At 46.3% G+C, this 25105-nt stretch overlaps 1 protein-coding gene across 8 annotated transcripts in view; it reads right to left on the bottom strand.

Annotated features, from left to right (window-relative positions):
• NF1 (neurofibromin 1) overlaps positions 1 to 25105 on the bottom strand; it is a 1379374-nt gene that overhangs the window by 287005 nt on the left and 1067264 nt on the right. For all 8 annotated transcript variants that reach the window (XM_069226659.1, XM_069226655.1, XM_069226657.1 and 5 more), the window contains one exon: positions 24683 to 24818. In XM_069226659.1, coding sequence (XP_069082760.1) covers positions 24683 to 24818 — 136 coding nt within the window. The remainder of the gene's footprint in view (positions 1 to 24682; positions 24819 to 25105) is intronic.

Raw genomic sequence — 25105 nt, forward strand, 5'->3', positions numbered from 1 at the left:
CTATTCTGCATGCCCGCAGTGCCCACCCCAAGTATCAGATTGTCTCCATCCCGTATGGTGAATTTGTAAGAGCACGGCATAACTGTAGTTTGGACCATTAATTTTTGTCCCATGTGGGGGACATGGGGATGAGGTTTGCCAAACGGGATTACTCTAGTCACGTGATCAAGAAGGCACAACGACGGGCCAGACAACTTAAGAGGATGGACACTTTACAAGCAAAGGATGTTAACCATGATGACAAGAATTCAGACAAGGTTAGATTTGTTACGGACTACAATAAATCATCCTTGATTTTGAAGAAATTTATGTTGAAACACTGGGATGTATTACTCCAAGATGATTCTTTGAAAGATGTGATTCCTATGAAAGTACTCACGTCCTATCGCAGAGGTAGAATCCTGAGCCCCAGTTTTACTGTTGCTACGTATACTAAAACTTGGCTCTCACCACAGAGCATGGGTTTCTTTAGATGTGGACATTGTGGTGTATGCCGTTGGGCCTGCCATAATAGTCATGAATTTTCCGCTTGCAACCAACGAACTTTTAAGATCACTTCAATGATTGACTGTAATACTTCATTTGTCATCTATTTAATACGCTGTAAATGTCTTCGTATATATGTGGGTAGTACTATTCGCTCATTGAAGATCAGAATAGAACATGTCAGAGCTCTTAAAAACTGTGATGTAAGATACCCTTTTGTGGCACACATTATGAGTTGTGACTCACAGAATGCTCACAAAAGTTTTGAGTGCTTTGGATTTGAGCAGGTTCCCATGAATCCGAGAGGAGGCAATAGGGAACTGGCTCTACGCAAGAAAGAAGCCATATGGATTATGAAATTGAGAGCGGTGGAGGTTGGACTTAACTCTGATAGGGAGCTAGAATATTTCTTGGGTGACTAATTATTGACTCTAATACCTATCACAATGTAGAATTTGATGTGTTGATTTATGGTATGTTTATTTTCTACCTGTTCCTCCCATTTCTATTTATGTTGTAGACTGTCAGTGATGATTTACTGTTCTATACACAGATAATGTTATGGGTAATGTTATTCTTGTAATATATAATGATTTTTTGTTTTTCTACAACATTTGAGCTGATAACCTGAATTTATATTATTTATTGATATATAAATCAAGACACTTAGAGGGTCATTCTGACCCTGGCGGCCGGTGGCCGCCAGGGCCACCGACCACGGGAGCACCGCCAACAGGCTGGCGGTGCTCCAACGAGCATTCTGACCGCGGCGGTTCAGCCGCGGTCAGAAGTGGAAAGTCAGCGGTCTCCCGCTGACTTTCCGCTGCTCGTGTGAATCCTCCATGGCTGCGGAGCGCGCTCCGCAGCCATGAGGATTCCGACCCCCCCTACCGCCATCCTGTTCATGGCGGGAAAGCCGCCATGAACAGGATGGCGGTAGGGGGGGGTCGTGGGGCCCCTGCCGTGCCCATGCCAACGGCATGGGCACGGCAGGGGCACCCGTAAGAGGGCCCCGCAAAGTATTTCAGTGTCTGCCTTGCAGACACTGAAATACGCGACGGGTGCCACTGCACCCGTCGCACCTTCCCACTCCGCCGGCTCGATTACGAGCCGGCATCCTCGTGGGAAGGTCGTTTTCCCCTGGGCTGGCGGGCGGTTTTTCAGCAACCGCCCGCCAGCCCAGGGGAAAACTTGTAATACCCGCCGCGGTCTTTTGACCGCGGCGCGGTATTTTGGAGGGCGGCATCCTGGCGGGCGGCCTCCGCCGCCCGCCAGGGTCATAATGAGGCCCTTAGTCTAGTAGACCTATGGATTGGTAACTTACCTGTATTCAATCAGTATCTATTGATTGGTTATTCGTTTCTTTCATCTTATTCTTTCTTGACCTAATATGCACTTGTTTTTTTCCTTCTTTTCTTCTTTCCCTCTTTGTTTGTCCCTTTTTCTTTTTTGTTCTTTTTTGAATATGAGTAGGGAATTTGGGCTTTAAACTGCTACAGATTGTCCTTCTCTGCCGTTTATGTATTGTGATGTTGCTTCAGTAAATACGGCCTAACGTTTGGGGTGCAACAGTCCACTTTCTGTTTCCATGGTGGTGGTCCCTTTTCTATTGTTACAGATTACAAGGCTTTATTTCCACTTCCGCGTGCCAGCGAGCACGGACAGCGTACTTGCATTCGTTTGGGACACACACTTTGCTTCTACTCTTGATACTCGGTCAGCCAGGGCCCGTCTACGTGCTCTTGACATGGCGCTTGTTTTTGCTTTATGGTAATTACATTGGTTAAGGGTATTTTGTCTAATGTTCAGCTTGGGATTCTTTCTCTTGTTTCAGTTTTGTGGAGATTAAACTGATGGGATCTAATTAAATATATGGAACTTTCAGTATGGATATTTTGGTTTATTGATAAATGATCTTATTTCAGGTACACAAATTATTCTTCTAATTCTCTTTAACGGGTCGGGTGATGTATGTAACACTTGTTAGGGTGTTGGTCGTTTTCTTAATGTGTGTGTTTAAACTTTATTCAGTTTGACTGACTGGACTGTTGACATTGTGACTGCACTGGTCTTGAGGAAATCTCATCTTACTTTGATGTTTCTACTTTTAAGGTAAATGTGAGCATTATAGTTAGTTATTCTGATATAGTGCATGCTATTTATAGATATATTTCTACACTTGTATATTTCATTTGATATTATACATAACCTCTTGGGTGTGCACAATCATAGTTTACATTATATATTTCTATTATTTTTTATATTTCTGATCTGCATGTTCCACTACCAAGTTTTATCGGATTTTGCTTAAGATATGTGGATTGCTTTTGTTCAGATTTAACTTCCAGGTTCACTTTTGGCAGTGCACATTTTTCATTGGTTTGAGTTTCTGGTCACTTTCTTATCTCTTCTGTGGCGCACTCTGTAATCGGTGTAATTTTTGTCTTCATTCGGGAGATGTTCGGGTTTCATGTTCTTCTTAGTTATTGTCTTCTTTCTTGAGTTTTTCTCCTTCTTCTGGATTGTACACTACTGGGTATTGATACCCATTTCAAAAACCTGGAGATTTTGGTTCTCCACTCAAATGTTGTGTCTATGCATTTCAAAGCCCTGAAGAAGTCGTGTGGGATTTTGGTCCCGTGACGAAACACGTGTTGGCTTGAATGTATCTCAAGATCTGTTTTGCATCTCAAATCATTTTGTGAAGCTTCAGCGATCGGATACTTTGATGTTTTCATCTTCAGGAGAACTGTTCCTTATAATAAACTTTGAGAGACTTTTTCTGATATACATGGACTGACTATAGTACCCATTTGGAATCGTATAATTATTTCACTGTAATACTTGTGTATGTATTCATGCTTATGCTATAACAGTGTATGAGTGCCTCACGTAGGTTATTGCAATTTTCTGTTTACCTTGGTAAACGATTGAGGGATGGGTGTGGCCCCTTGTGTAGGCACCATTTAGTGACCTAGTGGCCGATTCTTTACCCTTGAGCGCCCCTTTTTCCCACCAATCTTCACCACTTCTCTTTGTACACGTTGGTACTGTGGTTGGTAGGCTGGCTTTGTTTGAGAGGTTGATGCCTCTGAGATGCCTCTGAGGGCTGTGTTCTGAAACCACCTCGAAATTGAGGTTTACGAAATGACCTCCTATATGGTGCAGAGTAGAGTGCACCCATTGCTTTTCCTGAGTCAGAGTCTTTTCGTAATTTTTCGATCACTGTGTTTACCTCTGGCCCAAAAAGATGTTTTTTGTCGAAAGGCATGTTTAACACAGCCTGATGTATTTCTGGCTTGAACCCAGAAGATCGGAGCCATGCATGTCTACGTATAGTGAATGCTGTGTTGACACTCCTAGCAGTGGTATCTGCTGCATCTAGGGCAGATCTTATCTGGTTGTTTGTAATGGCTTGCCCTTCCTCCACTACCTGTTTTGCCCTTTTTTTTGGTGTTCTTTGGGGAGATGCTGTATTATATCCTGCATCTCGTCCCAATGGGCTCTGTCACAACGATCTAATAGTGCTTGCGAGTTGGCTATCCTCCACTGATTTGCTGCCTGGCACGCAACTCTTTTCCCCGCAGCACCGAATTTCCTGCTTTCCTTATCAGGAGGGGGTGCATCTCCTGAGGACTATTTGCCCTCTTCCTGGCAGCGCTAACCACAACAGAATCAGGTGGTACCTGATGGGTGATATAATCAGGGTCAGAAGGTGCAGGTTTGTATTTCTTCTCTATTCTAGGTGTTATAATGTGTGCCTTTACTGGTTCGTTAAAGATCTAATCTGCATGTTTTATCATGCCTGGGAGCATTGGGAGGCATTGGTACCTAGAATGAGTTGAGGATAATGTGTTGAATAAAAACTCTTCTAGTGACTCTGTATGCATGGTAACTCCATGATATGCTGCAGGCCTAGCTAAGGCCTGGTTATAGCCAAGACTATCCTCAGGTGGTGATGGTTTAGACGGGTTGCTGTCTGGATCATTACTTGGAATGGGATCAGGGTGATAAAGATCCCATGGATCAACAGTGTCCTGCTGTGAGTCATATGAATGAGTGGGCAAATGCATTGGTGTAAGGCTGGTGGGAGGAGAGGTAGGTAGGTGGGGAGAATGAGGAGACAAATGAGGAGGAGAAGACTGAGGAGGCGGCGGTTTTGCCTCCTGTTTTTGGCACTTTAGCTGGAGGCTGCATAGTGTCCGATTCCTCCTGGAAAGATAGCTTCCTCTTTGTTTTTAAAGGAGGTGCTGTGAGAATTCTCCCTGTTTCTTTATGGGTGTGGATCCTGGATTGCCTTTCATCCATAATTTCCAAAATTGGTTCTACCTCTAACTCCTCTTCAGAGGTTTTCTGGCTTTAAGTTTTTTCGAAAGTCCATGTTCCTCTCTGTATATGTTGTTTTTTTCGGCTCCGAAGCGTGTTTTTCGGGATAGAAAAAGATGAGGAGGAGGAAGGTCTCGGCTCCGAAACGGGTTTTCTTATTTTCGACTCTGAAAATTGATGTTTACCGGAGTCTGAAATGGAACTCTTTGTTGTTTCCGAGGTTTTTGGGGGAGTGGCCTTTTTCGGTGTCGAACTGGGGGGTCGGTCACCGACAGTCTTTTTTCGGACCGAGCCATGGCCTTCCGGCATTGGCGTACCCAAGGCCTTTTGTTTTTTCTTTTGTGAGGGTGCAGGGGCAGACGTACTCACATGTTGTCTGGCTGTGACTGGGCTGTCTTTCTCCGATTCCTGCTCCGACTCCGAATCTAGAACTGATACTGCTGTCTGCATTAATTCCTCCTCTTCTACGTCGAAATGTTCCCCGCTCTTGGACGCCATTTCGAGCCTCCTTGCTCTTCGGTATCTCAGAGTCTTTTTCGATCGGAAGGATCGACAGGCCTCGCAGTTTTCTTCCCGATGGTCTGGGGAAAGGCATAGGTTGCAGACCAGATGCTGGTCTGTGTATGGGTACTTTGCATTGCACCGAGGGCAGAATCGGAATGGAGTCCGATCCATGAGGATCCATGAGGCTCCACGCGGTCGGCCCGACTAAGCCCGAGTTGGGCGCGCGCGCACCCCGAAGGGCGAATAAAGTTGTTTCTCGACGGTACTGCTGTGTCGATGCAAGATTATAAACCCGATCAATACAATACCGATGAAATGAAAGTTTTTAAAGTTTTCCGAATCAAAATCTCGGAGCGAGAAGGAAACAGGTCCGAACCCGACAGCGGAAAGAAAACAATCTAACAATGGAGTCGATGCCCATGCACAATGGAATTGAAGAGGAGGAGTCACTCGATCTCTTGACTCGAAAATACTTCTTTCAAAGAAAAACAACTTGTAACACTCCGAGCTCAACACTAGATGTCGGAATCCTTATGCACAGCATGTGTATCTGTAGCTACACATGCCATTGAACATATATATATATATGCCTCAAACCTTTTTTAAAAGGTTACTAGATTTGTAGGTCGAGTAACTTGAATAATCGACCCAACACCAGACGGCGGACTATGCACAGCATGTGTATCTGCAGCTACACATGCCACCGAACATACAGTAATTTAAAATCCATTAGCAGCACTGAGTCTCCTCCCCCACAATTATTAATTCTGGGAATCAAAATAAAAATCATTTAGCAGCACTATAATCCCCAAAATAACTTCTGTATAAATACCTCAGGGTGCAAAATTCGCAATAGTTAATATCAATAAAAACCTAAAAATCAAATGTAAACTTCAGCTTTTAAAAACCCATTCCTATATAACAAACCTAACCTAATCATTAAACTAATGAATAGGCCTGTCTTAGCTTAACACTCTATACTGCCATCAAAAAGAGTGACATGGCAAAAACTAAAGATTGCCTAGAGTCAGATTTCAAGATGCGAAGTGAAGTTTGATAATTACTCATCCCTAGCATCTGGGAATTATCCATCTTCTTCTGCTCTGGATGAAGGCCAGGCAGCAAAAAAAGACATGCTCCTCCGTCTCTTTGACTGCCCCACACATACCACATTCAAACTTGGGAAGTACTTTCTTAGAAGCCTAAATACCTGTGAAGGCAGCAATGGGCAATGTGCTATATCTGAACTGCAGATAGAGCTTCCTTGCCATAGGGGTCTCAATATCATCCAATAATTGCTCATACCTAAAAACATCCTAGAACTGGAAAAATATTTGTGTCAGGGTGCCAGAGACCGAGTGAGCATACATAATACACTTTTTGTGCCGCCAGTACAACTTTTTTAAAGTTAATTTGCTAAGACCAGCCTCAACCTCGGGGTCAAACCAAAGGCCACCACATCCCATATTAGCTAAAGTCTCTTCACATATTTTAACCAAGAAATGGATCCTTAACCTGAAAGGCTTAGCACCTCCTTGAGACCCTCTTGGAAAAAGCCAAGCTCTGGAGAGGCCCACATCCTTCTCTAGAAAAGAATAGGTTCTCAGGCCCACTTCAAAAATAATAAGTATCATATCCATATCATATCTAAGTGGGGTTAACAGGGTACTAATTGGCAGACCCAGTATCTGGTGAGGAAAGGAATTCCTTTAAAAAAAATATATTTTTATTGGTTTTATATGGCAGATATACAGTACAGGCGTTAATCGGAAATACTACAGGATCACATTTATCTGATTAATATTACGTTGAAACAACTAACCCCCCCCTTTTACACAATTAACTAGCCATTTATTACATTCAGTATTATTTTTTTTATTTTCTCTTCTACTGCCTTACTCAAAATGTTGCACTCATGCTGCATATCAGGGAGGCCCCACTTATAGTTGCTATGGGGCACCTGCCATTTGTGATCACGCCCCTGTGGGGGCTTAAGGTGTTCTTTCTCGCATCCAGAAAAAGTAAGTGGTGGGTGCGCCTGATTTGCACGGTGCCTTTACTAATGCTCCTGTGGCTATATGTTCACACGAGTTGGCCCCTCGTTAAGGGGTGTGGGGGTGTGCGCCCCTTCAGCGGTTTTCTTGTCCTGGTGATACCCTGTAATGTGTCTGGGTGGGGTACTGGTGAATGCAATATACTGGATATATAGCCCCCTTCAGGGAGGTTTGTCATTGTTTTTTGTTTCGAGCTTGGATACCAGTGTTTCCCAGGTGTCGCTCCCCGTGTGTGACCATCTCGTGCCAATTTTATAAGCACCTAATGTTCTGTGCGGGCCCACCTCAATGTAAGGGTGTGCCAGGATTTCTGGTCCGGGGCGTTTGGTGCTTTCCAGTGCATTGCTATCAACCTTTTATACATCACGTAGGCTAGGTCTACAAATTTGTGTAAGTGTCTGTGTTTTTTTGCCCTAGTCCTCACTCCCAATAAGCAGGATCTGGGGTCCACTGACAACTCTAGTTCCGTCCAGTCTGATAGCTCCTTCAGCACCCTGTTCCATTCTATTTGCACCCGGGGGCATTCCCAAACCATATGATAAAAGTGGGCCGCTGGTTCCGCGCATCTGAGGCATGTCGGTGCTGTGTCGGGGAACATGCGTTTTAACCTGGCCGGTGATAGATACGTTTGGTGTATAAAGTTTAACTGAGTGTAGCGGAATCTGGGGTTCCTTGATACCCCCCCGGGCATAGGACAGTGCTCTCATCCAGTTCTTCCTGGGGAATCGGTACAGGTAGGGCAGTGTTCCACCTCTCCCTAGCTCTCTCTAGATAGGCTTCTGGAGGTTTGCTAAGTATTTTGTATAGGCTAGAGATTGCTTTAGTTTGAGCATCGTTCTGTAGTATGTGATGTATTATGGGGGAGGTTTCTGGTTCTAGGGCCCCTGTTCCCCATGGTTTTTTAATTGCGTGGCACATAGCGTGATATGATAAGAATTGTCATGGGTTCACAGCAGTGAGGGCCTGGATGGCTTCAAATGACATTAGTTTGCCATCTTCAAAACAGTCGCCCACCAGCCGGATTCCCGCTTCTGACCACACTAAGGATGAGTGTGGAGCAATCGTCTGCTGCCCCAGGAGATACTCCAGCGGAACATACGGGGTGTATGGGACTGCTCTGTGTCCCTTCTGGACATACCTCCCCCAACATGCATGCGCCACAGCTAGTAATGGGTTGATAGATTCACTTTTGGAGTGTTTGTTTGACAGCCATGTTAACAGTTGGATTCCTCTTATCCGAGTCTGCATCCATACAGCTTCAGCTGACGTCGGTCTGTGGAACCAGAGCTGCAGCCACTGTAGTTGTGCTGCTGCATAATAAAGCTCGAAGTTGGGGGCTCCCAGTCCACCGGTCGCTGTAGTATGGATAGTGCCACCCGCGCTCTGCCGCCCCCCATATAAGCTGTAGTAGCGTTGTGTTTAGGTTGCTGAAAAAGCTGCGTGGGAGGATAATTGGCAGAGCCGCAAAGTAATATAATAGCCTGGGCAAAATCAGCATATTTGCGATTGCTACCCTGCCCAGTGGGGAAAGCGGCAGTTTGTTCCAGAAGCGTAAAGAACCCTTCACAGAGGCTAGTACTCTCCCCAGATTACCGTCTCTGAGGTCTTCTGTGCTGTGATATATGTGAACCCCCAAGTATTTAAATGTTTCAAAGCACCATTTCAGGCACCCGCGTGGGGCCTCTTCCTGCCTTCCTGGTGGCCATCTAATTAATGGGAACACACACGATTTATCCCAGTTTACTGCTAGGCCAGATATCCTTCCGAACTCAGCTAGGAGTGCCATTGTGGAGGGAAGCGACTCCGTGTCTTTCCAAGTGTATATAAGAGTGTCATCTGCGTACAGCGAGATCACGTGGTGTGCTCCGTTCCTGGTTATTCCGCAATTGTTTGCCATGGAGCGCACTTTAGATGCTAGTGGCTCCATTGCTAAGGCAAACAATAATAGGGAGAGGGGGCAGCCCGGTCTAGTACCCCTTGATACCGGGAAACTGTCAGATATCACTCCGCCCGTTTTCACTCTAGCTCGTGGATTTGAGTACAGTGTGCGGACCCAACGCACATAGTTAGGACCTATTCCCATCAGCCGCATTGTAATCAAGAGGAAATCCCACTCCAGCGTGTCAAACGCCTTTTCAATGTCTAGTGACAGCACCATTTCATCATATGCGTCGGGGGGGGGTGTCCCCTATCACGCTCAGGAGCCTACGGATATTTTAAAAAGGTTTACGCTTCGAAATGAAGCAGATTTGGTCTTCGTGGATTAGGGTATGGATGATGGGAGCAAGTCTGTTGGCCAGTATTTTGCCCAGTATTTTACAGTCTAAATTTAAAAGTGAGAGTGGTCTATAAGATTTGACATCCGTGGGGTCGCGTCCCGGTTTGGGGAGTACCACTATCATGGCCTCTGTCTGAGATGGGGGCAGCAGTTTAGTGGCCCAGGCCTACTCGAATACCTTCAATAGTTGGGGCTTCAAGCGGGGCGAGAATGCGGAGTATTACTCTATTGGGAGGCCATCTATTGCCCACAATTTATTCCTGGGCATCTGTGTTAAAGCGAGGTCTATTTCCCCCGCCGTGAGAGGGGCTTCAAGTGTGTCCCTGTCTGCTTGGGATAGTTGCTGTAGGGAGGAGCCCCCTAGGAAAGACTCAAATTGTGTGGGCGTGCACGAGGTGCACTTGGTGTATAAATTCTTGTAATAGTCTCTGAACGTTTCATTTATTTCTACCTGTGTGGTGACCGTGTTGTGAGTATCGACCCTGATGGCACCTATGGGAGAGTGCTGTCTGTCCTCTCGCAGTAGCCAGGCCAGCATTTTACTCGACCTATCGCCCTCCGTTTGCAGCCGCGTTAAGCAATAGTTATAATCGTGGCACCAAAGTCTACTGTCTGCTTCGTTATATTTTATGCGGGCTGCTTTTAGTGTTGTGTAAGGGGTTTCCCCCTGTGCGACTGCTGTTTCCACTGTTCTTAGTTCCTTTTCCATTTTAACAATTTCGGCATGTAGGGTGCGCCTTACTCCCCAGCTTGTAGTGATACACTGCCCTCTGACCACCGCTTTATGGGCATCCCATTCCACGGCACGTGAATTTGCGGTTAAATCATTTGTTTCCCAGTATTGGCGTATTATGGTGTTCAAAGTGTCCACAAATGCCGGGTCCTGAAGCGCGTCTACTTGTAGGCGCCAAGTTGGGATCTCCTGTCGGCTCCTGCCCCAGCCTAGTGATACTCTCAACGGCGAGTGATCTGATATGGTCTTCACTAGGTATTCCGTTCTATTTACAAAAGCGGCTATGTCCTGGGTACCCCATATCATAACTATTCTAGTGTGTATTCTATGTGGGGCTGAATAAAATGAGTATTCCCTCTGAAGGGGGTGTCTTATGCGCCATATGTCGTAAAGCCTCAAGTCGCCCGCCCAGTGTTGCAGTGGAGTTGTGGTGTTCCTTCTCGCTATTGAGCTCGCTTGAGCTCTGGATCTATCTAAGGTGACGTCTGGTATACTATTAAAATCCCCACCCCAAACAGCTGGAGCTGATGGGTTTGCTAGCAATGCCGGTGTGAGAGTGCCCAGGAATCCCGCTGTGCTGCCATTTGGGGCGTATATACCTACTACAGACAGTTGTCTACCATCTAGCTGGCCTTCCATCACCCCTGGGTCAATTCTATGTGCTGTTTGGTGAAATGGGACTCTTCCTGCTATCCATATCAATACTCCCCTTGCGAACGCTGAGTATGTTGTGCTTAATAGTTGTCCTCCCCATTTCGCGCGTAGCTCCCGCAAATCTGGTTCCAATAGGTGTGTATTGAAGGATAGCAATGTGTGTTCCCAGTCGCTTGAGGTGTGCATAGATACAAGATCTTTTGCTTATTGTGCCCATGCCCCTCACATTCCATGTCACTATGTCATACTGATTACTGTTGCGTTTAGTTTATGGCGCCATGGGAGAGTATGGGGTGGGCCTGTTTGTATGCCTCAGTTTTGCACACTGGTCTTCTAGTGTGCAGCCCCTCTGATGATGCTATTGAATGTATTTGCCTAACAGCAGTGGTTGCATGTTTGTAATGGAACTATAGTGTGTATTTTTACTAATTTACTACTACCCTCCCCCCCAACTAGTCCCCTCTCACTCCTATCTACTAATGTAAAACAACTTAACACGTATATATGTAAAAAAAAAAAACCTGTATCCTTCTAGATATCCGTGGTGATATTATCATGACGGTCTAATGTGGCTCATTTGTGGGGCTCGATCAGACCGCAGACTACGTCTGCAAATGCTGGTTGGCGCCCCCGGAGCGTGTACACCCCCCGGTACCCCCGTGCCCCGCCAGCCCCCACATCGTGGCCTCGCCAGTCAAAAATGAGTTTATGCAAAAGATACATGTTTTTTGCAGGATGTTCTTTCTCCAGGGACCCACATCGCTCCGTTGCTCCCCGGGTCGTCCAGCAATCCCTCCCCTGAGTGACAAAACAGAGGTGGTGGTGTTCTTCGTAGTCAGAGATCATCCGCTGCTCTAGGGGTGACCCTCGGGCCTTTCGATTCATCCGTTATAGTAGAGACAGAGCTGGTCGTATCCGAGTCAGAGTTAATCTCAGGTAATTCTCTGATTACTTCAAAGTTGCTTTGTATTAGCAGAGGGGTTTCTTTCAGCACTTTTGCTCTTTCTTCAGCTACCTGTTGAGCAGTCGGTTGGACCCTAGTGCACCTCCTGGAGCGTTTCCTTGACGCCGCGGTCGTCCACTCGTCTCCTCCTTCCGCGTCGTCGGACATGCGCGCAAGGCCTTTAGCATGTAACCATGTCCAGGCGTCTTCCGGGGAGTTAAATATATGAGTACGATCTTCTGACATCACTCTCAGTTTGGCGGGGAACAGTAATGCGTATTTGATATTGAGTTCACGCAGGCGTTGTTTGACCCTAATATATGAATTACGTTTTCTTTGCACCTCTTGAGTGAAGTCTGGGTATGCGTTGATGATTGATTCCTCGCAGTTGAATAGACCTTTGTTGCGGAACTGTTTTAGAATTGCATCTCGATCCCGGAAGTTTAAGAATCTGGCAATCAATGGTCTAGGTGGTTGTCCAGGAAGCCGAGGCCTACACGGGATTCTATGCACCCTTTCCACCGTCTAGAGCTTGGAGGGGGCCCCGCCTAGCACCTCTTTGATTAGCCATTGTTCTAGAGATAATTCTGTGCTTTGTTGCATATTTTGGGAAACCCTAGGAAACGGATATTATTCCGCGCGATCTGCTCACAGTCTCTTCCGCCCGTTTCCATAACGCCTTCAATTCCGCGTCGATACGTTGGATCTGTTTTTGGTTGTCCTGGGCCGTGGGAGATAGCTCGGCCAGCCCCTCCTCCGCCGTTTTGACTCTTTCTGACAGCTTGCGGTGATCCACACGGAGTAGGTTCAAGTCTTGCGATACCGCATCTATTCTATTTTCCAGGGAGGTTTTAGTGTCCATTATCGCCTGTAGTACCTTCTCCAGTTGCGCGGATTGTGACGAGAGTGTACTCTCCAGTGTTTGTAGGGTCGGGTTTGTCTGTTGATCAGTGGGTGCCGGGCCATGCGTAGTTTGGTCTTGATTCTTGGCTGATTTAAGCCTGCCCGCCATTGTATTCGTTCAGGGGGGGATCTTGTGAGTTGCCCCTCTTCACTGATCCAGTGTGTGGACCCCTGTTGCCGGGTTTCGTGCCGGGGATGGATTATAGTCGGTCCTGGTTCGCGTACCTGGTATCCTTAGCCTTATCCCAGCTTGTTCACGGGGTGTTGTGGGGAGCCTGCAAAGCAGACGAGCGAACCCAGCTGATTTATTCCCTGGATTACCACATGCGCTTCACCATTTTCCCGAATTATCACCCAGCGACGCCGACGCCCCTCCAGGAGGATAGCGGCCCCGGCAGGTGCTCCGCATCCAGGGGGGACGGGAGCGCCCGGGGGTCCGTGTTGGGGTAACTGTGGGCCTCGATGGGGGGGCATCTGCTCCCCCGGAGCCCAGAGGCTTCCAATGCAGGAGAAGAGTGTCTGATCTAGTCTGGCTGGGGGCGGTCGATGTTGGCCCTTGTTCCTCCTGTGACCAAGTCTGCTCCCTGTGGACCCCCAGATCCAGCAACCGTCTGGGCCGAGGTCAGAGCTGGGGAAGATGCTCCGCAGGTGAAGACCAAAAGCAGGAAGGGGGAAAGAGGGGGGAGGGGAAGCGCGGGTTCGGCTGCGCTATTTCTTCCGTGGCTAGCGGGCCGCAACATTCATATCAGGCCCCCTCTTACCGCCATACGCAGTGGGGCGGTGCAGTCCAGCAGTCAGGGAGAGAGCGGATCCCGGGGCGTCCGCCCCCACGCTGTGTTGCAGATAGGTAATTATGTGTGTCTCGGCACAGCGCCTCTCCGGTGCTATGGGGGGCCGAGAGGCGTTTTGGATATTGTTGCCTTCACTTCATTCCTCCCGAGGCGCTCTGGCACTCTCGCCGGCCGCCCAACGAGGCTCCGGGCGGGGATCACCTCCCGAGCCCGGCGCGTTTTTCAGTATTTCATGGGTGTAAACAGCCCCGAGGCAACTCTCCGGCCCTGCGAGCCAAGCACTCGCGTCCCGGGGCTCCGGGCGCCTTCCGTACCTTCTCTGGCCCCAATATCGCGGACGCCCCGTGCGCCAGCTGCCGGACAGAGGGGAGGACACGGATTGGCGGCTCCCGGCTTGGTGGCGCCAGGCTCCGTCGATTCACGCCGGTTCGCTGCGGGCCGTTCCCGCACCTCCGTCACTCCGGGGGCGCCCTACAGGATATTTACAGTGGGTCCGGGATGGAGCGCTCACTCTAGCCGTCCATCCCGGTCGCCATCTTGGCTCCTCCCCGGGGAAAGGAATTCCTGACGAGAAGTTTAGACAAATACTTCCATCCCCACAGCTCTGCCCCAGAGTGCCATTCCTAAGGCCTGCAATTTGTATAGGTGAAGGACAGGGGAAATTGGGCGAAAAGAAGCCTTTTTTTTTTTTTTAGCCCTCGCAAGCACCCCCGAATACTGCACCAATTTAAGCCTTTGTTTTTCCAGTTGACACCAATCTAAATTAGCAGTTAAAGTTTATCCCAAATAATTAAATACATACACACACCCGGGATGTACTCCAGACAACTTAGGACTGGGTCTTGAAGTGCGACCTGAGTTCAGTATCATGAACTTGGTTTTGGCTACATTAACTTCAAGGCCTTTTATCACACAGAATCTTTCAAAACTATCCAAGATTCGTTGCAGACCCATCGGTGACTTGGACATCAAAACAGCATTATCAGCAAAATTGGAGGGTGGGTATCTTAGAGTTGGCCAACCGGGGAACATCCCTGTCACACAGGTTCAGGTGACTAACCAGATCATTTATATAGAGTAAAAACAAGTGCAGGTGCCAGCACACAACCCTGTCTAACCCCACGATCTACAGAAAAGGGGTCTGTCAATTCCCTGCGTGCTGTGCACTGGACTTGCGCAGAGTTATTGTTTTGAAGCCTGATCAGCATGTTCAAAAGATCATGGGGAACCCCCATGTTAGCCAAAGTATACCAAAGCTTTGCATGGGGGGAATAAATCGAAAGCAGAACCGAGTCAAAGAAGGTGACAAAGGCTACCGTCTCCCAACACCACTTAAATTAGCTGGAATTTAAAAACCTGGTCAATAGTGCTTATTCCATCTCCAAAGCCTGCTTGATGGTGAACCAAAATGTATTTTTTTCATCCATCCATTGGTGCGACCATTCCCGAAGAATGGAACTAAATTTCTGAGAACAACTGCAGGAAGCTGGCTCTGTATATACTATATCAAAGTGAGATATAGTGTGCACAAAGTCCAGGGGTTCCCCAGAGGCTTAACAGAGGCCAAAGTTGATAATTCTTATGCTCTCTTTTGTGGTAGTGTGGTCGAGCAGTTAGGATTATCTGGGGGTAGTGTAAAGCATTTGTTGTACACACACAGACAATAGAAGAAGCACATACTCAATGACTTAACCCCAGACCAATGGTTTTTATATTGCAAAAATATATTTTCTTAATTTATTTTTAGAAACACAAGATTCAAGTTGCAGATAAGTACCTTAAAAGTTTTGTATTTCACACAGATATCAACAATACTTTATTTGAAATAGGTAAGTAATACAGTTTTTGAATTATTGGCAAAAAGCTATTTTAAAAATGGACCCTGCAATTTTCAGAACAGTCCCTGGGGGGAAGAAAAGTTAGGTCTGTTTACAGGTAAGTAAAAAACGTACAGTTTCAGTCTCCAGGTTTAAGAAAGTTCACCGGTTGGGATTCAAGTTAACCCCAAACAACCACCACCAGTAACACGGGGCCGGCCGGTGCAGAGGTCAAAGTTCAGCAAAATTAACATGGGCTCCTATGGAGACAGGGGGAACTCAGAATTCGGTCAGCCAGCAGGTAAGTACCCGCGACTCTGAGGACAGACCAGGGGGGATTAGAAGAGCACTGGAGAGGCCACAAGTAGTCACCAAACACACACGCATAGTGGCACAGGGGCACCCGAGTGCAGGGTGCAAACATGATGTCGGTTTCCAATGCTGGTTTATGAGGAGACCCAGGGGGTCACTCAGAGGCTGCAGGTGAGGTCCGGGGGTGTGTCTCAGGTACACCACCGGTCAGACAGGGAGGAGGACCACCTGATGAACGATGAGGCACCGGGGTTGGTTTCTCCAAGGCCTGGGTGCTGCGGGTGCAGTGTGTTCTTGGGTGTTAGATATCTCGTTCTGGAGCTTTGCGGTCATGGTGGCACTCAGGATTCCCTCTGCAGGCGTCGTGGTGGAGGGGTGATGAGGTCAACCCAGGGTGGGCACTTGCTCGCAATCGCCTGGGGACCCATTTTTGCTAGGTGGACCACCTTGACACAGGCCGTGCACGTCGGTTGCACAGGGGTCAAGACTCACGCATCCGGAGTAAGATGGGAGTCCTTGGTAGTAGGTCTCTTCAGACAGAGCCGCAGTCCTCGGGAGTTCTTGATCCTTTTGGGTGCAAAGCAGTCCTCTGGAGTTGGCAGAGGTCGCTGGGCCCGCTGGACACATTGCTGGTCTTTTTGCAGGTTCTTTGAAGCAGGAGACAGGCTGGTAGGGCAGGGGCCAAATCACTTATCTTCCTTCTCTGCTGGGGGTTGCAGCTTAGCAGTCATCCTTCTTCTTGTAGGTCGCCAGGAATCTGGTGATCTGGGTTCAGGGAAGCCCTTAAATACAATATTTAGGGGCATTACAGTAGCCAATGGCTACTGTCCATGAGGGTGGCTACACCCTCCTTGTGTCCACTCCCTTTGGGGAGGGGGGCACATTCCTGTCCCTATTGGTCCCTGTTCTCCAAACCAAGATGGAGAATTCTGCAGGGAGGGGGTCACTTCAGCTCTGGACATCTTAGGGGTGGTCCCAGCTGAAATGGTTACTCCTCCTTGATTTTCCTAAGTTTCCAGCAGAACTGGCTGCCAAAAGTGGGGCTCTGTCAGGGGGGCGGGCATCTCCACTAGCTGGAGTGCCCTGGGGCACTGTAACAGGAGGCCGGAGCCTTTGAGGCTCACCGCCAGGGGTTACAATTCCTGCAGGGGGAAGGTGTGAAGCACCACCACCCAGAGCAGGCTTTGTTTTTGGCCTCACAGAGCACAAAGGCCCTCACCCCATGGGGTCAGAAATGTGTCTGCTAGTGACAGGCTGGCACAGGCCAGTCAGTCCTACACTAGAGGATTGGGTAAAGTTCACGGGGCATCTCCAAGATGCCCTCTGTGTGCATTTGTTAATAAATCCCACACTGGCATCAGTGTTGGTTTATTGTGCTGAGACGTTTGATACCAAACGACCCAGTATTCAGTGAAGCCATTATGGAACTGTGGAGTTTGTATGACAAACTACCAGACCATATACCTATTATGGCCACACTGCATTTACAATGTTTAAGAATGGACTTAGACACTGTAGGGGAATAATGCTCAGGCAGCTATGCCCTCACCTGTGCTATAGGGCACCCTGCCTTAGGGCTGTAAGTCCTGCTAGAGGGGTGACTTACCTATGCCACAGGCAGTGTTTTTGCGGGCATGGCACCCTGAGGGGGATGCCATGTCGACTTTGCCTTTTTCTCCCCACCAACACACACAATCTGCAATGACAGTGTGCATAGGGAGGCACAACAAATGCTGCAGCCCTTACGGACCCTCCCTAGTCACAGGGCCCTTCTTACCATTGGTACCTTTTACAAGGGACTTATCTGTGCCAGAGATGTGCCAGAGGTGTGCAAATTGTGGAAACGATGGTATATTTTTAGGGAAAGAACACTGGTGCCGGGGCCTGATTAGCAGGATCCCAGCACACTCTCAGTCAAGTCTGCATCAATATCAGGCAAAAAGTGGAGGGGTAACTACAACAAGTGCCAGTTTCCTACAACAATCAAGAAGGCCAGTTTCCTACAACAATCAAGATGGCCAGTTTCCTACAACAATCAAGAAGGCTAACCGGCCTAAAGTTACATGGGTCTCCCAAGGAACACTTTTTGTGAAGAGGGATAATCTCAGCACCCGCCCAGGTTGGGGAGGAATGTGAGCACCAGCCATAATGTTGTTAAAAATAACCATAAAATATGAACTCCAGACATTCGGGCATTAGGAAAAAGATCTTCTGGAACTTTGTCCAACCCAGGGGTCTTATTGGGGGCTATTCTAGCTTTTGACGATCTCACCTCCTCCTCGGTGATTGGTGTGGAAAACTTGCAATTAGACACAGCTATATCATCCTCCGATTTGCCATCCTGTAAAGGATGTTCTCGGAGCAAATCTCCCCTATTCAAGGTGTAGAGGTAAGAAAAGTGGTGAATCCAATCAGCCGCTATGACTGTAGAGCCTGCAAAATAGACACCCTCCTTTTTGCCCTCAGAGACCAAGTTCCAGAACCCCTGGTGAACCCCTTCCTGACTGTGTCTAACAGATCCATCCACTTGGACGTTTACCACTCCTTTTTGAGGTGGAGTTAATTCTTTTATATGTAGCCCTATGGGATTGAATCACTTCCCTATCCTGCTGCTTGACTGCAGAAAGCAAGACTAGTTTGGCAGCCCTACAACTCTTATTAAACCACGTATGAGAGACCAGTCTGTCAGTGGAACGTCTGTCACACACATAAAAGATTTGCTTTAATTTTGCACACATATTTCCATGGATGGAACTAACTCTATTCCTCACAGACGATTCAACTTCCCCCCCACTCCCCCAGTAGGTCTCTGATGGAATCAGCACCCAAAGAATAAATGTTCCCTAATAAACCCTCAGAATTAACCAAAGGGGCCCATTTCATTCTGAGCATGTTACTGGCTAGTTCCAGAACACAATTAGGGGCCTCTTCTACACTACGGACCCTAGTGACAAAAGAAAGGGCGTCTGATGGGACCACTGCATTATGGTCACTATCTTGGCCAGGAATAACATATTGATCAGTAATGGCCGCAGCCTAAGATACACCAACATATAATCAATAAGACTGGTGGCAGATGCTTGATTAAAGGTATGACTCCCATTTTTATCTGACCTAATTCTCCCATTCCCTGCTCGAAGGACCTGCATTGGAGTGAAAGAATTAATTTGCAGGGCCAGAGCATGCCATTTCTTAATTGGCACCATGTCCAGTTTGGGAATCCCCCAAACTTTATCCTCTTCTTCGGTAATGTGGGGACCACGAATCTCTAGGGGTTCAAACTGACAATTAATGTCTCCCCACACAATATTGAGAACTCCATCTGTGACTTCTGACATATGGGACTTTAATATCTCAAATATAGCAGTCTTGTGATTAGTTCCACCCGGCCTATGATACACATTATTACAGATGTAAAGAGTTCGGAAGGCAGAACTTCGAGCAACCCCTCAAGATATCCAAACAGGGCACCACCACTTCTTTTATTTGACAAGACACGCTAACATGGACCCAAGTTGATAAGCCCCCGGCGGAGCATCCCCTTACACTGGAAATAGCTTCCATACTAAAATTTGCAAACCCGGGGCTATAGAGAGGACGAACTGACTAAGTTTCCGGGAAGAGGCAAATAGTATGCAGATCAATAAATGAAGCCCACTCAGGAATATCAAGCTTGAAACCAAGCCCAGCAACATTTCAGGACACCACTTTCATAACAAAAGGATGGGAACTGGGATGACTGCTCTTTATTTATCATGCCCACAACAGGATCACTACTCCCCACAGTAGCTGGAGAAACAAGACCTTCAGACAAGGGGACACTAATTGAAACCTGTATTCCACTGATTACACTGGTTATCACAGGGGACCTACCACCTGTGGGCTGAAAATCACTGGTAAAGTAGCAGATAACTGCTAAGAAACCACTCCTGCTCTACTGAGGGTTTGAAATTCCCCATCATTGGTCCCCCCGGCTCTAAAATCCTTGACAGATGAGAACTGTGCTGGGATTCTGTCCACAGTATTTAGATTACCTTTCAAAAGACCACTCCCTGAACTTCCACCCTCCTCATATCCATCAGTGTTCTCCTTCAAGGAAATGCCCAACTAACCACCGACAAGTCAATCCACTCCATCAAGACTCTCAAGGCCCTCAAGCTGATTTGCAGTGGGGAGGACAAAACCAACATTCCTAAGTATCTTGGTCTTATATAACCAAGGGGCATCATGGCTGCGATTCCTAAAGCTTGGTGCCCTCTCCCCCCCAAGAGAAACTAGGCTTATAGAAATAACCTAGGGGGAGAAGTACCAAATAGGATTTTATCCTATGTATTTCACGGGTGTAAAAAGTAGCCTTTGTACAACAAGTGCAATAACGCAGTCACCCTCAATGGTCTTGGGACCATGACCCAGCCAACCCAACTGGCGTATAAGGAGAATATCATGACACCATAGAGAAGGAGAAGACCCTTTGATGGACCAACTAGTTATTACATTTATTGGTCAAATCTATTTGGCCTTCCTTCTGACTCACTTGTAGCTCTGATACTCTGGCCAAAATTGCTACATATGGGCCTGGAAATCTATTACTAGCTGCCCCTAGGCAAATGGCGGGCAGTAGATCCTTGAGCAGAACCATCTGCACAATCTTCGGACTGAACCGCTAAGGACCTTGTAGACCTAGCAGGGTCAAGTCCATCCATTTCTTGTGCAGTGGAACCCAGCTTGGTGCTAGAAGCCTCACCAGCCAAATGCGCACCACGCAAAGGGCCAGCGACAGCCTCAGAAGTATCTCCTGCAATAAAACCTTGGGCAACCACCTGGATTCGGGGATGACTCGAATGACTGGAGAGTTATCCTGCAAAGCTTTTTTCGATATCTCCCAACCTATTGTGTATGGATGAAACCTCTTTATAAATGATGCTCTGTAATGATTCCACCAAAGTCTCTGCCCAATACGGAAAACAGCCATGCTCCCCACATTGGGCTTGTCACCAGTTGTAGAGCCCACATTGTTACTGGATATCGCTTCCGCTCTCCCATCCTCTAGTTGTAGTCTGGGCCTCTTTGAAACTGGCAGTGTCTGAGTAGGGGCTTCAGAGCACACACCAGTGGGAATGGAGACAATCATCCTTCCTACCCAGCTGCAAACCATCAGACACAGTGTGCAGATCGATAAATGAGCCCACTCAGGGGACAGGGTGGACTACCCGCTGTACTCTCATTCAATAAGATGACATTGGGACCACCCTCTAGAATATTTTTGTCTATACTGATTGATTTGGGAAGGGCATCCAGGGGTTTTACTTTTTCCCCACTGTCTTTACTGGGGAGGGGCTCAAACACAAATACCCACAATCACGAAAAAGAGGAGAGTCAATTTACTAACTTATATTAGCCCCAGACTAGTCAATTCAGGGCTGGCAAAGCACTTACCCTGAGCATGATGTCAGAGAATGGGCCCAGCCTCGTCCGTCCGCGGACAAGCGCAAAAAGGCCTGCTCTTGGCCCGGGCACATCTCATCCAGCAGGAGAGAAGCATCCAATTTAAAGCACCTCCTTGCGCAACGATGTAGCTGGAAGTCCTTCTTGCTGTGAGTTAGGCTGGGGGATGTAGAGCGCCACCCCCAGCACTTTCTGGCAAGTCATGCGCAGTGGGAGAGAAGCGTCTGATTGAAAGGGTCTCCAGGCACACGGATGTAGGTGGCAGCCCCTCCTGCCGCGGGTTAGGCTGGGGGATGTAGTGTATACCCCACCCACCCCAGTCACTTTCGGGCACAACTTTAATGTACTAGATTCGTAAACGGGTCTCAAATTGTGTAGGCAAATATTTTATTTTACAGAGTCACCTTTTTCTTCATTCTCCTGTATGACTGCACCTTCAAATATGTGAGTTCAGCATTTCTGCTGTACAAAAAACACCTCTTTTGTTGACAGAATAGACTAAACTTTTGCCCTGTGTATAATGCGAGGCCTAGTTATGAGGTTTTGTGCATCTCTCTTGCACCAGATACGTAAATCTTAACACCAATTTTTGAAGCCACACAAAACCACTTTATGTGGTTCTGAGTGGGTCCAAAAATTTGGAGTAACGCAATGCAGTGCAAATTGCTGTGTTACTCTGTCCTGGAAAGGTGTTCCATGGGCGCTGCATGGGTGCTCCCGCGCATCTCTCATGGATTTTGAGGCATCCTCAGATTTACAAGGACTTGTAAACCTGGGGATGTGCCAAAATCGTACACGTTCCCAGGGGAGGTGTAACAAGGAGAACTATCTCTATTGCTCCTTGCGTTTTGCAGCACACATAGAACGACGATTCCCAGGATAAATGTTGGGCAGGAAATTCTTCCTTCCTGCACAGAGCTAATCCTGCATGTAATGCAGGCACCCTTGCACCATGGTGCGAGGATGTCTGTGTTGGCTCTTAGCATTGCCTTAAATATGACACATTCCTGCCTTTTCCCTGTCACGCAGTGCAGCAAAGTTACTTGCTGTACTGCACATGCATGAGTTTCTCATAAATGAGGCCCACATATAAGGTTCACATGATCACTGACATGCCTCTTAGTTTACTAACAGCATTGCCATCAGGGCAGGTTAAGGAGTGTTTTTCAGCTTTTGTTTAAACACTCACTTATAATAAATATATTACTAAGGCATGAAGTGGTAGCTCACTGTCATTTACAGACAGTAAATTTCCAAGAAATGGCCAGAAAAACTTCCCACTAGCTTGCATCATTACTGATAAAACTATATAGCGTATTAACAGTAAATTGTGACAACTGGGCTTCAGAAACCATTTTTCATTTGCACATCACCAAGTAATGTGTTCTGATTTGTTTTCATCCTAGTAAAATATTTTTCTATCACTCAGAAATACAAAAAAATGGGATCTCACAACTACTGAAATATATTTTTAAATGTTCGTACAGTTGACTTATTAGCTATTTAAATGTCTGTGAAAAATCTGGCATCCCACAGACTTTCATTTCACATTTTTTGTACAGCAGGTCAGACAGTTCACTTTACAAAATCCTGGAACTCTGCACTCAGGGAAGGAAAGGTAATTGTAAGAAGACAAACTGACTTTTGACCTCTGTCTCTGAACTAAGAGCAAATGTGTCAAGATAAAAATATTTAAAGCTGTCTTTATTGCTCCTTCACTATCTGACTGAACAGAACACCTGTTCTTTTGCCAGTTCCCCCGAATGGGTGAATAGGTCCTAAAAATAACTCAACCCGATAAAATATGACTCTCCATACCGAATTATTTTATTTTCTTTTTTAAGGCTGATGGGCTAGTATTTTCCTTCTTTTACTAAATTATTTCCTTTTAACGCACTTCCAACAGTTGAAGATCTACCCAATCTTTTCTCTCTTGCTTTTTAATGCCTACATGCATTGCTGGCTGACACAGTCAAAGTGTTGTTGGCTGAACCCTGAAAACTATCCTCAAATGATGACAAATCTCATAGATTCCTTTTATGACATTAGAAAACTGGCACCAACTAGTTCAACTGACCCGATGATCCATATTTTGTGCGCTCATCCATTAAATTTTTGTCAAGTTGAATCTGCAGATTCAATTAGATAAATTATGCTCCAGAATCCCTAGATCCACTGCATTCATGTCAAGTTTCCTTAAATAGCATTTAGATCGACACAAATTGGCTGTGAAAATATTAGGCCTCTTGAAATTCCTCCCTCAGACTACATGAAGAAGCAAATTTATCTACATTCATCACAACCTGAAGATTCCTGGGTTCCTCACCTCCTGCAAAACGTGACAGTGACATCCGGCTCATTAATTTATTTTTCATTTTTCCTTTTCACGTAGTATCTCCTTTCCTTATTTCATGTGGTATTTGAATTTCACACACCAAAAGTTTGCTATTTGTGCTCTGAAGCCTTTTACTGTCTGTGTTATTCTTTTACACTCATTAAATGACCTCTATAAAAGTGTGCATGACTATCTTAGAAATCCCCTTTCAAATCTTCCTTCCTCCATCACAGACTTATCTTCTCACTTCATCCCAACTCAAACCCCACCCCGAACCAGCGGAGGTACCCAGGCTTGTGGCTCTTGCAACAGTGTCTTGATGGAGAGATTGAGGTAGTCGATATTTAAGTAATAGTTTATCATGTGTAGATCGCATGAATGGCAAGAAAGTGTGCAGCAACTGAGCTTCACTGAGTTGTACCATACAATACTATTGGCATGGTAAAGTCAACAACAGGAACCTAAAAAGCAATATTCAAATTTTAGAAAGTAAAGTCTTTGCTAATGCATGCCTGTAACTCTACACAAAAAAAGTTAAGATGAAATAAAGTCAAACAGAAAAAAAGTCAAGTGGAAATAGACCTGAGTTAATGTCCAGGGTGACCTATGTTCACAAACAGAAAGAGGTAATAATGACAAAAAGGTACATCCAGTCAGTCAGTCAGTCTAGTGCAAAAGCAACTCAAAAACGTCCTCTAGAGAGACCCCAGACTACGGAAACCTGTTGCTTTATACAGAGAATCAAATAATGATTGAATGTTGTGAATATAACTGAAATTTGTTATTAATGATAAAAACACAAGTCTACTTAGCACTCAATATTTTCTTTGTGGGTATATTTGCAGCTATTTAAATGACATACAACTCATTTCTAAACCATACAGACAGACCAAATAAAAACACATCATTTAAAGATCTTTTTGGCAAATATTTACCTAATTTGGCATTAAACTAATCACAAGCATCTCATAATGCAGCTGCATGTTGGCTCTAGCAGAAAATGTTGATTATCTAGAAAACATTCCACAAGAATGTCCTCTACTCATCACTCATCATTGTCTCTAATACTACAGTGTATCCTTAGGCCAAAAGCCTACTTACCTGCAACTTGGATCACTGTGATGCATGGGATATGTATCCATAGGAACATTTTCCATTGAAACATCTGTCAGCAGAAGGGACTTCCTGTGCTTGAGACTGCAGCGACTTCTCACCTCTTCAGACACCGTAAGCAATGCTAAGAAATATAAAAGAGAGCCCTCATACCATTGGCAAGATCATTAAAATTATTAGTTACATAGCAATCACTAATAACCATGAAAAAATATAGGGGGTTATTCTAACTTCGGAGGAGGTGTTAATCCGTCCCAAAAGTGACGGAAAAGTGACAGATTTACCACCAGCCGTATTACGAGTCCATTATATCCTATGGAACTCGTAATACGGCTGGTGGTATATCCGTCACTTTACCGTCACTTTTGGGACGGATTAACACTCCTCCAAAGTTAGAATAACCCCCATAAT

The sequence above is a fragment of the Pleurodeles waltl genome, chromosome 3_2 (genome assembly GCF_031143425.1).
Source record: "Pleurodeles waltl isolate 20211129_DDA chromosome 3_2, aPleWal1.hap1.20221129, whole genome shotgun sequence".
NCBI classification, from domain to species: Eukaryota; Metazoa; Chordata; class Amphibia; order Caudata; family Salamandridae; genus Pleurodeles; species Pleurodeles waltl.